Raw genomic sequence first — 14,242 nt, 5'->3', positions numbered from 1 at the left:
AACATGAGATGCATTGACAGCCATTTGCGGTGGTGAATATATTGTTTATAAATTATTCGTCAATATTTGCCTTCTCCTCTAGCACAGCGCACAAGATATCACTATGCTGTCGCCTGCGACGTCACTATGTTCGGACCACCCAGCGTTGTGTGCTGCAGTGGCATTGCCGGATGCTGATCAATCAACATAGCGCATGGTGATGTTCCATGTGCTAATCGAAAATCCTGCCAATTATATTCGAAATTCTCCTTTTCAGGCCCTTTCTTCTTGCCGAAGTTTGAAAACTCTATAAATTTGGAAAAAGTGAGACAATTTCGGTTCTAAAACAAATTCCCCGAAACCCTGTACAAATCACCTTTCTCCCAAATATTACCACTCTTATTCCCTGAAAAATTAAGGAAATTTTACCCAGTGGAGCACTACTAGTGGCACAATGTTATGCCAATGCTGCAGAATCAGGAAACGTGGACTTAGCGGCTTTCGCTGTAAAAGCGTACAGCCTCAGTTGTGCTTGTGAATGTTATACTCATACACACAGCTCAGCGTTAGTGCTGCTGGTCAGGTGCGCAATGCAGTGACCCCTCACCACAATGCCTTGTGGAAGCTAAAGAACTCGTCAACCAATCACAAGGGCTCAATAATCTAAGACGTGCTGCAGTGCGTCTCATTGTTCATTTGGCACTTACTCACGGCACTTGCAGAAACATTGCAAGTTGAAACAGGAACAAAACAGCACTGTGTAAAAACCATAAAGAATCAGCCAAAGAACATTACCGTGACAGTACCTCTTGCTGGGCTAGTTGGTGCAACATTGCGGAACAAAAGAAAAAACAGCGCTAATTTTTACACAAACCACACAGAAAGGCCAGACAGAAGGACCAGTGCCCGTCCTGTCTGGTCTTTCTTTGTGGTTTGTGTAAAAATTAGCGCGGTTTTTACTTTTGTTACACAACATTACCGTGACATTGGCGGCTTTCTAAGAGGCACATCTATTAACGCTGAGGAACCATGCAGCAGAGGTCAAAGCTTCGACAGCAGGCTGAGAAGTCCGTGATGATGATGACGGCTTGCAGTGCATGCAGAAATACTCACGGTCGCAGCTTCCTGCATTTCCTGTGGGTCCTTGGCTGGCTCCTCCAGAGGCTCGACTATTTCTGGCGGCTCCGGCGGTGGAGGCGGCTGTTGTACAACCATTACAGCAGACTGCTCCCGCAATGACAGGTCTGCAAAATGAAGCAGCCGCCAATGATGGAAATCATACTGCGTCTTTTTCAACTGGAGAAATGTAGTCTTCTCAAAGCACTGCAACATCTCCATCGCGCAGTCATTATCCCATCCAAGTCACTCACACAAGGAACCCTACCCCGAGAAGCACAAGCTTACACACACCACTCGTGTCAACGTAATGTATGGCTCTGCACAGAGCCAACCCATAATAATGTTAACTTTGTAATGAGCTACACTGCTCACCATACATTCTATGGGATCACTTGGGATAAAAAAAATTAAGTGACAAATCAGGGAGAGAAACTATCTCCCTGTCTTCGGACCTGTGCGGCCGACTCTAGCAACAACTTTGGCAGACCAGGCAATTTTAGTTAAACGTACAAAACAAGCAGTGCAGCAGCACCATGACTAAACCTACAAGATGACACTCAACATAAGGTCTTTAATGATGCCTACATCATAAAAAATCATTCTTGCTCTTCTCAACACCAGCAGGCTTGTTTGCTGACAGTCCCCGATAGAAGAATACAACAATGAAAAAAAACAAAAACGAAGGCCAAGAACAAGTCTGATGTGTAATGAGAGACACAATAGGCTGAAATTCAATTAGAATGATGCCACACACTTTTCCACTAGGAATTTACTTTGCACGCAGAAAACCACAAATTGCACAATTTTCCTTGCTCTCCAAACACACCACTGGTTGCTACTTTGTTAAGTGTACAAAACTAGCACAAAAATTCCCACAATAACTCCACTACCAAGTCTCGCAACCATCACTTCGTAATGCACGTGTGCTGTAGAGCCAGTGAACAGAAACCGAAGTGGCTGCGATCTCTCATCAGTGCACAGCCTCTGAGATTTGGGATGAGCACATGACTCTCCTAAAGTGGAGATGATGCCTAGCCTCATGAGATTGAGAGTTTCACTATCAGCAAGAGCACGGGAGTGACAGGGTCACGGCTCCTCAGCCAGCACGGCCTCACTACCAGCGAGCACTGCGACTACAAGTACATGTAAATACTGCAAGTACTAAACGTACAACTACTACAACCTCAGGTGACACTATAGTAGTTGGTGACAGCCTTTCTTGGCAACGAAGGAAAGGCTATAGTGGCGCAGCGTCCTTAGCTGTGTCATTTTGCCAAATAGTTTGGGCCCACGACGGTGTGCCTGGTTTCCTGGTGCGTCGTTTTCTCCCCCGCAACTTAATTCCACCAGTGGGGCAGCTGGCACCATCTATAGAGGCGTCTTGCAACTAGACGTGCCTAGCGAATTTGTTGAAGTTTTTTCCTTCAGTTTTGCAATTGCAAGTTGGCAGCCATGTTAGCAATGTGCCTTAATTAACGAATAGTAACAATACACTATGTTTTAAGTGAAAAACCACAAACTGGAAGTGGACCCCGTAATCTTCTGCACCATTGCCAGAAAAAGTTGTTGTGGAGTACAGTAACACCCCTACACAGTGCTCTAGACTGGCCCTAGTAGCAATAGCCACAATCTCACCAATGTCATTGCTGGTGGCCGGGGGAACGGGGCTGTCACCACCCAACAGACTGGAGCACTCGGCCGCCAGCTGCGAGAGTTGGGCGGAGGCCTGCGGAGACGCCTCCTCCTCGAAATCCTCCAGGTTGGCATAGTCGGGCGGTGCCAGAGGTGCGGCGCTCAGCAAGCTCGCAATGCTCTGCATGTCCTCATCCCTGTGCATGCGCGCACACAACTTCTAAATGCACGCACGCTCACAAACACCCCGCTGGAGCTACATTCAATCTTGATCTAGTCAACATCCCCCCATGCCCCTCTAACTATGTAAACTACAAGACAAAGGCCTCATCCGCTAATCTCCTGTCAGCCCTATCCTTCCAACTTTCAATTTCACTCTCCTGAAATCCACTCTGTTGCCCTCGAGGACCATTGGTTATCTGCACATCCTCACTGCATGCTCCACCTATGTCCATATCCTACTCTTGATTTTCAGCTAGGATGTCATTAACTAAGTTTGTTTTTAAATACAGCTTGTTCTCTCTCCGGCTTTTAATGTTACCCCTACTGTTTTCCTTATCGTCGCCTGCTGCACTCTCCTCAATTTACCTTTGCCCTCTAGGCAAGTATTGGCAGGATACATCTACCACATTCTTTTCTCTTCAGGAATATCAGTAAACTGTTGGTAATAACCCGAGAATGCCTGCCAAATGCACTGAACCTCGCTCTTACTCTCCTGGCTATTTCTCACATAGGCTTGTTCTGCAGTAGCTACCAGGCCTACACAGACATGGCCCGTTACAACTTTCAATATATCACGGCCTACCGCAAACCGTTGTTTGCTTCCACAACAAGTTAAACTTTACTTTAGTTCGCCTTTCAGAGACCTGATGCATAGGGGAGGCTATATGAGCTGCACTGAAAGGTCTAGAAGCAAATCAATGGCCAACGAACTTGTGAAAGGGACGGTACAACAAAGAAAATATGCTACCGCAGTTCTGTCCACGAGTATTACTGACACACACAAACACTTGACAACCTATCAGCCCCCTGTCCCAGTCACACCACACTCAACCCACAATGCAAGTAACCTTGACAGGAATGATAAAGTGAGATAAGCTACAATCACCTCTGCATAAAGAAAAGGGTAGAAAATAACAAGGCTATCAACCCTGGATCAACAATAAATGCTGATTTAGTTCTTTCTTCAAAGAATTCCAGAAGCACTGACTTTTATGCGGTGGCAATAACACGATGCCTAAGAAAAGAGGAAATCTGGGCAAGCTGATAAGAAAAGGGCCCAAAAGGATAAGCACAAAAGAGGAGGTAGACGCCAGAAGAACGATGTCGCCTACTTCCTTGTTTGCGCTTCGATCTTTCGTGCTGCTTGCATGGCGATGATTCACACCAACCTCACTTTTACCTTTGAGACGACATCCTTGCTTGTACTGTGCGGACTAGTACACCAACGGCTAGCCTGTTTGTGTTACATTAATGTTAAAAATTTTACCCCCTTTGTCAACCCTGGCTTTCCAACAGAACTAACCCAATACCATGCCCTCCTCAGCCACAAGACCTTGTGCCAGACGAACCTAACAATAATGACGCTGACTAATACCCCTGTCACATGGGCATTTCGAAGGCCTTCGAACCAATAGCCTATCAACTCAAAGGCCATTGGGCGCAGCTACAAGGGCAGTTTCAACGACCATCGAGTCAATAGTCTATTGAGTTTCAGCTGTTTTCATACTTTGTTAATGCGTATTTAAAGGTTTTGTATATATCCTGCTGATCACTGATTGTGACAATGTTTGACAGTGACCTACGTTGTTGTGTTCGATGCCCCCCCCCCTATGTAATGCCCCTCCCAGGGGTCTTTAAGGGCCAATAAATGATGATGATGATGATGAGTCATTGGAGCAGCGCGGAACTCTATTAAGATTTCAAGAGCATTCGAGCACTGCCCAAGGTCGCTAGCATTGCTTAGAGCAGTGCCAACGCAGTACACTTTCGTGTATGATACGTTCACAGTACAAGAGCATGAACAAACATTATTTTCCTAAACTTTAATGCAAGCAGTAAGATATTATTCTCTACAATATTTTAATAATTGTATAAATCTGGTTTCATGAACAACAATTTTAATCTCTCCATCGCAGAAGATGGAAATGCGGATGAACAGCAGTATCAGCGTTGCCAGAGCGTTACAAAAATGCGACAGCAAATCGTACAAAAGGCAGCGTCTTTCAAGACAACGCTACTGGTCTTTAAAAATAACTATGATGACTCCAAAAAATTGTATTTAAGCATTTAGTTTAGATGCATAAAAATATTTGTTATTTGCACAAAATCAAAAGTAGCAATTGTGGCTCCACACAAACATGGCATAAGAGACGAGAACCCTTTCAGTGGCCATTGAGACTTGCCGTGTATTAGGGACACAACCCCTACAAGTTAGACAGCGACTGAGAGCCTCAAAGGCTGTTGACTCGCTGGCCGTTGAAACTGGTCGTGTGACAGGGGTATAAGGCTTTATAGAATGGTCTCATACACAGACACCAATTTTGGTGTGTGCACGCCAGCTCGTTGAGGGTGCAGAGAAAGATGTGGTAAAAGAAAACATTGGAAGACCACCCCAACATTCTATTCATGTGAGTCTGCTGTCAGCCTGAGGTCACAAAATATCCACATAGAAGTTCTTAATGAAGAGTCTGTGGACCCTTTCCAGTGCCCTCGACTGCATTTTCAGGGTTGATTAGAGCCTTGCACTTCAGTGAAACTGCAATCGTTTTATGGCTGAGTGACGAGATTGGGTAGAAGCCACGAGACCCAATTCTGCTGATATATGAACTGCATGATGCCTCTTCAGGGACCCAGACATTCCAGGAGAAAATGTTCTTAACTCGAGTATTGTATCATGGTGGCACAACGGACAGATTAATTAATGAATCAAACTCATATAATATCCGTTGCATGGTTCCAGTTTACAACAAAAGCTCCATTCTCACAATCATTGTTAGCTGTGCTGGCCATTCTTTCATAACACTTCTTTGTCTCAGGGGCTCAGAAAATCACTTTCAGTGGTACAAAAGGACTCCCACAAAGCACACTGTCTAGTGCAGTAACAGAAATTAAGTAAGTCTACTCTTATTTCTGTAATCTTTAACACCCTTTACAGCACACTTCTACACTCGTTCTGACGCTATTCAATACCCTTTCTGTCATTTTAGCACCCTTGACTCGTTCAATGACACATTCCCAAGTTGCAAAAGGAGTACGTGACTATGCAAACAGCCATCAAATTTTGACGCGAAAAATAAACAAAATAAGTAGCACAAAGAGGACATGGACAGATTTTAAAGGAACTGACGTATCCGGGCAGCATTTCTTGCTGGCAGTTTTTACTCTTTGCGTGTAATGCTGGGACTATACTGACAACGCGGCTGGTACGAGACCCGGATCTTCAAGGGCGCAAGAGGCAACAGTGACATACGTGGCTTTTCCCTCCCGTAGCAGGCTGCACGAGAGAGTGAGGAACAGCTGTGCCTCAGCGCACTTGGGCGTCAGTGGCCGCATGTGTAGAACCAGCTCTGTTTGCGTCGGCTCCGGCCGCGCAAACTTGGCCACGTTCACCATGCCAACGGCTACATGTCGCCGCTTGCCTTGCGCCGAAATCTGCAAAAACCGAGGCGCATTTGGGATCAGCGAGCACGCAATGTGCGCTGTCTTCTATCCTTAGCGAAAGGACTTTCAATAAATTCTTCGCTTAGACTATTGGCCTTAGTATGTCCAAGTATCCTGCACAAATTAGCGCGTTATTGTCTGTTCTGCTCAAAAAGTAATTTAGCATCGGCACCTGCTTGGATTGGCAGGGATTAACACAAAACCGCCGCCATCTAAGAACCCTGTTTGTGAAGGAGCTGAGCAACGAATTTTACGGGTAGCGCCATCTGCCAGGAAAAAGAAGCAACTGACACAAGGAGCATTCAGTTAAGTCGATGATTAATTTGCATTACTGCCGAAGCCTGCCAAGTGGCGTTACCTATTAAAATCTATCCTTTGGCTCACACCTCCACAAGCAGAAGTCACAAAAGCCAGCTTCTGACTGATATTGGACATTCCAAGCAAGTGCCAATTTTAAAATATGTATAAAAAAAACAGACTGCAACGTGCTACTTCACATGACATTCATAGCGTGAATAAGGCACTAATTTGCATAAAGCTTTGATTTCAGTTTCGTTTTGCAGGATTAAATGACCCAAAGCCACTCAGGCTATCAGGGACATTGTACACCCTGAACAGAAAGGGGTAAATAGGGAGTAAGCTCTCCTCTAGCATGCACCCTCTTATAAAAGGGTGTGCACTATAGGACAGCTTACACCCTTTTTACTCCTATACAGGTGCATTTGGTTTTAGACCACCTGGGGTTCTTTAATGTTATGTCGCACGGTACACAGGCCTCTAGCGTTTTGCTTCCATCAAAATGTGACCGCCGCAGACAGGATCAAACCCGCGACTTTCTGGTCAGCAGCCAAGCACCATAATCACTGCAGCGACCATTTGCATAAAGGAATTTTTTCAAAAACCTCCAACTGAAGATGAAACACCCTGTAAAATATGAGAAACTAATGAACAGTAGTGTTTAGATGTAGTGGTTTTGTTTTGCTTTTGAGGAAGCAATGGCTAGCAACATCAACATGTGACCCTGGCCATACTGTATCTCTACACTGCAGGAGCAGTTGCCAAAGAGCTCAAACTGTCGTTAAAACGAGTTCCTTGAGTTCTGGTTACTAGCACTGGACCAATTCAAACCAGTTTTACCCATTCCTTTCCTCATCTTCGCTCATATAAGTCTATAAAGCTCATAAGTCTATATCATATAAGTCTATATAAGCTCATATAAGTCTACAAAGACTGACAAGGTAACTAAACACCCATGCAACAGTGACAACAACATTCAAAGTGGAAAACAAAGAGGATTCACAGAACCATGTTGAGAACTGAGCACTCAGTACAGCCAGTGAGTTATATTTGATAACAAAGGGAAAGTGTTTTGCAAAGGCAACGCTGACAATGTCAAAGTGTTGTTTTCCTGTCGTAATAAAGACATCCAAAACATAGGCCCTGATCTGAATTCCTCCCCAGCTGTAAGGTTTAAATAAATAAAAGTCCGTTGTACAAAACTCACTCCAAGAAAACCCAAACATTAAAATCCCGGCCACAGTGACCACACTTCAATGGAGGCAGAATGCAAGATGCCTGATTACTGCGCGATGTCAGTGCATGTTAAAGAACCTCCGGTGGTCGAAACAAATCCAGAGCCCTTCATTACAGTGTCCCTCAAAGCCCATGCGCCGCTTTGGGACGTTAAACCACATATATACCATTACAGAAAAAAAGGCACAAATACGTACGTCCTCAATGACGAAGCTCCAGTCCTTGTCCTCGAAGACGCTGCTATTGGCTTCCCGGAACAGAGTGACAGCCACTTCTACGTTTTCGGGCACGGGCCAGAACACGCGCCCCCGGTACGGCTCGCGAATGGTCGGCTCCCACGAGCGTGCCTGCATGCACCAGCCAAGTGGTCTCCATCATTTCCTCAGTATATGCATGCTACTGGAAGTGACTACAATAAATCTTGCCGCTAACAGCCTCGGCACACCAGCAAGACAGGAATCTGGTTTGGTTGGTAAGGCCTTGTGTTTGAAAATGAAGAATGGCGACAACACAAGAAGCGTAGACAAGATGACGTGGAGACTGCACTGCACATCACTTTACTTAAAGAGTTTGCTTGCTCTGAATTTTACAAATGCATCACACAAATTGTAACAGAAAGGGAAAGAAGGTTATGTGGCTGCTTTTTCCGGACATGCAAATGATCTCTTTTTGATTCAAGACAAGTCTCAAGAACTACTTCCTTCCTTGATTCATAACAACTCCTCACAATTGGCAATTTTTAAATGTGTTTTGCGATTCAATTATACAGGCAGGCTACAAGACTGCCCGTCAATTTCTTACAACGAGCGTACACTTTAGCTGCTGTTCGTGCAATGACCGAAGGAAGGAGGCTGCTTTTTGGTGGATGTTAACTTTTGGATGTCTGGCAGAACATTCGTGGATGCTAACTGCACATCATCTGTTAGCCATCCTGTCCAGTTGTCATGATAGATACTTCCTCTGCTTTCATCTTGCTGCTATGCCAAGGATTTAGATCTCAAACAAGGACAAACTATTATTTGCATATGGAGACCTGAGAGGCATGAAATAACCCTTCCCTCCCCAGCCATGTGCCAGTGTTCAAAGGAATTTAATAATTTCCTCGCTAGCGCTTCACAGTGAAGCTCCAAGAATTTGTCCACACAAGAATCATAAAGTCATACATTAAGGGAATGATTCTAAACTGTGGCACTGAACCAACAATCAACAGAAAGAAAAAAAATCCAATAAATCTGATTGTGGAGCCATGAAGGAGCTGCGAAAACAGCACAGCAATGACTGCAGGCACTCCACTTACAATTCCATGTACACATGCAGCCTTGGTAGCGGGCTTCATATTTCAAGTCATCTCAGATTAAACACAAAGTGGTGTTTGAATAAACGTACTTAATTGGATATACTGTATCTGCTCACATAATGAACTCGCCCCCCAAATTTGGTTGCCGGAAAGTATGAATGCACCCATTTCTTTTGGTGTGCAGTTTGGTGGTAATGATAGTGAATGCTAGAAGGCACAATTTTTTGAACAATGAAACAACTACACGATACTTCAATGCTCCATGTGTCAAAAGTCAAGACTACTGTACCTCACCCTATGGAAGGAACCAATAAGAATGCTCCGGGAGAAAACTGGGGAACAATAATAATCATGCCTGATCGAAAAGGGTTCCTGTGTTTGATCTGGCATAGCAATGAGCGCAGCGGCTTTTTGCAATTTGGCGCTATGCTGTATGCTATGAGATCTGCAAGAGTAAATGGACATTGGTTGCACTTTCTTTGGACATCACTACTGACCGCCACGGAAGCTACCTGTGCGGGTTTAAAGGAGTATACACACCTAAATTTTGGGTGCGTGTTTTCTTGTTTGTAATAATGCGTAAGGCATTATTATACACGAATTACCACCTGGTATTCTACAAAGCGTGCTAAATAATTTATAATCGCATTTCTTTCTCGTCCTGTTTCAGTTTCAACAGCCAAATGACGACTCTGACGTCAATGTGTGCTTGCAAGTCATGTGAAACATGAAAAAAATGCAACATTCGTTGTCATTCCGGCTCTTGAAGAAGGCTGGCTTCAGCACTGCAGTAAATTAAAACGATGAAGCAGCTTTATATGAACGTTTTTCCATGCCTCATGTGACACAAAAGCACTCTTTGACATCACAGCCATCGTTCGGCTGTTGAAACTGAAACAGCATGACGGAAAAAATTCGATTATAAATTATTTAGCGGTCATAGGCGAATATCACATTGTGATTCATGTGTAGTAGTGTCTTGTGCATCATTGCAAAGGAGAAAACGTGCCACCAAAATTAGGTGTCTATATTCCTTTAAGATGAGAAAGTTGTTGATTATGCTTTCAAGCATGGAAACCGTGCTAAGAGTGCATTTTGTTTTATTTACAAGGTGACTTGTACCACACGAAGTATTTATTCCAGCAGCCCGGCTTTTGTCCCATTCTCACCCCTTGAAATCTTTTTCTGAATATTGAAGCCATGAATTGAATGCAACCCTTAATTTTCAGAAAATATTTTGGGGAAAAAAAAAAGGCGCCCATTATGCAATTAAATATGGTAGACTGACAATAGTTTTTCCTGTGCTTGCTTACCTGGGAGGCTACACGGCGTCCTCTCCGGGTCCATATTACCAACAACTTGTGTGGCTGCCTGCAACAGAAAGGATCTGACATACTGCCATGAGCACAACACACTGTGATGAACTACGCACGATAGTGTGCATGTCTTTTAACACGTACATTCGCTTTCTGCAAGTAGTGTAAAAGATTTTAAAAAAATCCTTGATCAGCTTACTTTATTGCTCTTCCAAAAGCATTTTTGGAAGATGCCTATTAGAAATCAGACATCTCATGCATAGGCCCAATTAGAGGCCTGACAAATGTAACCAAAACGGGCTGTACAGTTATGGTTTCAATGATTATATCTTGCCCTCTATTGACATAATTGCACTATGATTATTACTGGTTAAACAAGAAGCTGTAATTTTGGTTCAGTCCAGAAAACAGCATAAATTAAGATGAGGCGATGTTATAGGGAGAAACTTTGATATTCTGGGGAGTCTGTGCATATCCCGTCATGTAACTGCAGATAAGTATACATATTTGGTGTGTATATTACACTGGTATGCATACAGCTGTTAAATACATCACGTTTTTTTTTCTCCCAAAATGTCTTAAGTTTCATTAGCAGTTATGTACTCCTCTCACATGAAGAAAGTTTACATTGAAAACTGCACCCTGCGATTGAATGAGTGGAACTAAGGAAAAACCGCAACTTTTTATGAAAATAAGCAATGCCTAAAGTCTCAGACTATTATTTTATGCTGCTCCGGCTCGTATTATTTTGTTACTTTTTACATATGATGTACGAGACTAAGACAATGAACTTGCTTGTCATTAGATAATTATCAATCGTAGTACAAAAAAGTGCCAAGTGAGATATAGGCACTTGATTAATTGGATGATTCATTTATTTAATAAATATTGCGATCTCATGAGACCAAGCTTAGGCGTAAATACATGCTGATAACACACAATACACATTTGTCCTCGCTGGGAATGCAAACATAAAAAGTGGTGGTATCCTAAAAAGACAAATAATTAAAACCATCTCTACGTATTAGTGGTTAGAGTTGCCTCAAAGAAAAAATGACACCGAAAGAAAGGTGGAAGCTATCCATGTCACTAAAGGAGCTGATGAAAGGACAGCCACCTCAACATCATTTGACCGCCTCGCTCAAATTGCAATGCCCCGCACATACCACTTCTTGCTACCAGTGACGATCAGCTCCTTGTAAGACGCCACCAGCTGAAACTTCGCTGCATGCTTGTTGACTCTCTGTAGTCGTTTCCAGACCGAACTCATGCCGCGTCTGGCCACTCAACAAAACCTGCATGTCACCGGAGAGGAAAACTCAATGGTGTGCTTCTTCCAATGAGATGCCAGCTTGCAGCTTTTTTAACACAAATAAACCCTGTTGTGTGAATACGCACAATCATAATTTTAAAGTTGCCTTAACTGTCTCTTAAAGTCCAATTTCAGAGAGTCTTTAAAAGGTAAAAAAATTTTAAATGCAGGTACCGGTGCCGCTACCCGGTTTTGTAAACTAACTGCGATGATGTCGATAGTTTTTATATCACTGACCTCTAAGGCTGGGCTATGCCACCATTCACTTTTAAACGGTGATCACAGAGTCTGTTTCAGTCTTGACGTCCTGAGTTTCAATTAAGTGGTGGGAAAAATATGTTCCATTTCTAAATCTAATTTCCTCAGCAATTAATGGGTCTTTCTCTGCCGAACAAACAACAACATAACCAGAAAGAATTATAAAGTCAATTTTCACTAAGAACAAAAATTGTATGGAGTCATCCCCAATGTTCATTTAACGACAAGGTATAACAGAACATATATATAGCTGCCCGTTAGCATGTGTCTTGTACTGAGGTTTGTTTTTTGCACCACTCTGTTATTAACTTTATGTCCAACTCCTCTGTGCAACACCACACCAGCGGACACAAGCAATGCATCAGAGAGGACGACCAATGCAAACTAATTATGCGGATTTCATTCTACCGGTACCAAAACTAATACGTGCATTGTGTTTATATTATTCGCATTCAACACCTAATAGTCTGCACCCTCCGACGTCTGTCGCTGGTAATGGAAACAAGAGTGCAACCATCAATTTATTCAAACAGAGGTTTTTTTTAAATTATGTTTAAAAAAAGCAAAAGCCCTTCCTGTATTCCCTACCTCCTCTAGTTGTATTCTGACCCAGATACGTGAAACAAACGAAAAACCACAACACATCCAGCCACTCATTAAGGTGTATCCTCTGTGAGCGGTCTGATAAATAAAAGACAATGCATATTCATAATGTAACATATGCATATATGACCATCACGTCTCTGCATTGTTAACTTCTCCACATTACACAGCAGACTAGCACCTTTTAAACCTGTTTTGGCTGATGTCTATGCCAACATTGCATGGTTTAGGTTATCAGTTTAATTAAAACTTAACATACTGCCCTGTTCACCTGATTTTTCAGGGTGTCATGACCACCTGCCAAAGGGAGTACGTACACTGTTATCAACGCTTGCCAGTCAGTAACAGGACCTCATCGGAGACAGGTTCACTGAATTCACCTTTTGATCGTCTTACGCAAACGCCTTGCAAGACACGAACGGGTTTCCAGTCCGAGAAGCCGTCGATTAGACGAAGACAATGGCATCGAACACTTTGAAGGGGGCTAACGGCTGATACTACGCCAGTTTCGGTATCAGTACGTCACCCCCGAAAGCGCGCCAGGGGTCCGTTCGACGTGCGCCACCGAGTGTAGCTGTCACTGCAGACGTGCATAGCGAGAAACTGACGCCCGCGCTCTTTTGTTTCTTCGGGGGAAGGCCGGGGCATCCGTTTCCTTCTAGGCGCGATATGGACTTACCCAGCCGCTTATCACACGTAAAAGAGACGCAGTAAAATAACCGGCAACTCCTACCGACAAATACCAGACAACGAGCCGAGAACGGTTCCGAATGTCCCCTCGGAGATCCGAGGGTTGGCCCATACATTGAAAGGCCTTCTGACAGCCGCGGGGCGCGTTTCGTCAGGCGATCAGGGGAAAGGTGTACCAATTAGCGGTCTCATAGGAGCAAATGTGCCGCGACGAAATGAGACCGTGCTCTCACGACTCCATCGCTTTGCGATCGTCAGAACAGAACCGAGCAGGCTGCTCGACAACGACGCGACGAGAAAAAACGCACATCTTTCCGAATGTGTGGGTGGGCTGGCATCTACTATCGTCGCGCTGCGTCTAAATAGGCAGGAAACATCGCTGAATGGGCGATCCGCGAGGCGACGACACGAGCATCGAAACGCGAAGCCAAGCAGTTCGGAGCACGCTTACTCGCATCACACTGATCGTCAACAGATCGCCATCCCAGACGGGCCGCGGTGGGGTCGGAATGTTCGGGGCAGCACACACAACACACGCACAAGCTCCTGCTGCTGTCGTCCGCTAGCTTCGGAGAGGCACCACCTTGGGAAGCATTCACCACACTACACAAGAAAACCGAATAACAAATAGAGATCTCGCCCTGCACAGTGTCGTCACATTACGGCTATTTTGAGAACCTCCTGCGACGCGCTACGACAGCGCCACTTTGGAGGCTGAACGAATGTCAAAACAAATTATTAAAACAATGCTAGAGTGCTTAATGTTCTTTGAAAAGGCAATAAATCGTTCATTACAGATTTTAATACGTACAAAACACAACATATATTTATAAACATTGA

At 44.0% G+C, this 14,242-nt stretch overlaps 1 protein-coding gene across 5 annotated transcripts in view; it reads right to left on the bottom strand.

Moving 5' to 3' along the window:
* The window catches only part of LOC144104157 (uncharacterized), a 32,736-nt gene extending 18,654 nt beyond the window's left edge, over positions 1-14,082 (bottom strand). For 2 of the 5 annotated variants that reach the window (XM_077637001.1, XM_077637003.1), the window contains exons 1-7: positions 13,854-14,009; positions 11,706-11,834; positions 10,537-10,594; positions 8,124-8,273; positions 6,203-6,384; positions 2,734-2,927; positions 1,093-1,223 (exon numbers count right to left, since the gene is read on the bottom strand). In XM_077637001.1, coding sequence (XP_077493127.1) covers positions 1,093-1,223; positions 2,734-2,927; positions 6,203-6,384; positions 8,124-8,273; positions 10,537-10,594; positions 11,706-11,809 — 819 coding nt within the window. In that variant the 5' untranslated portion in view covers positions 11,810-11,834; positions 13,854-14,009. Of the gene's footprint in view, positions 1-1,092; positions 1,224-2,733; positions 2,928-6,202; positions 6,385-8,123; positions 8,274-10,536; positions 10,595-11,705; positions 11,835-13,092; positions 13,178-13,853 lie in introns of those variants that run through there. The other 3 variants (XM_077637002.1, XM_077636999.1, XM_077637000.1) reach the window with 3 other exon arrangements.
* Positions 14,083-14,242: the final 160 nt, after the last annotated feature.

Source organism: Amblyomma americanum, chromosome 9 (assembly GCF_052857255.1).
Source record: "Amblyomma americanum isolate KBUSLIRL-KWMA chromosome 9, ASM5285725v1, whole genome shotgun sequence".
Lineage (NCBI taxonomy): Eukaryota > Metazoa > Arthropoda > Arachnida > Ixodida > Ixodidae > Amblyomma > Amblyomma americanum.
This window is presented reverse-complemented; position numbering and strand designations above follow the sequence as displayed.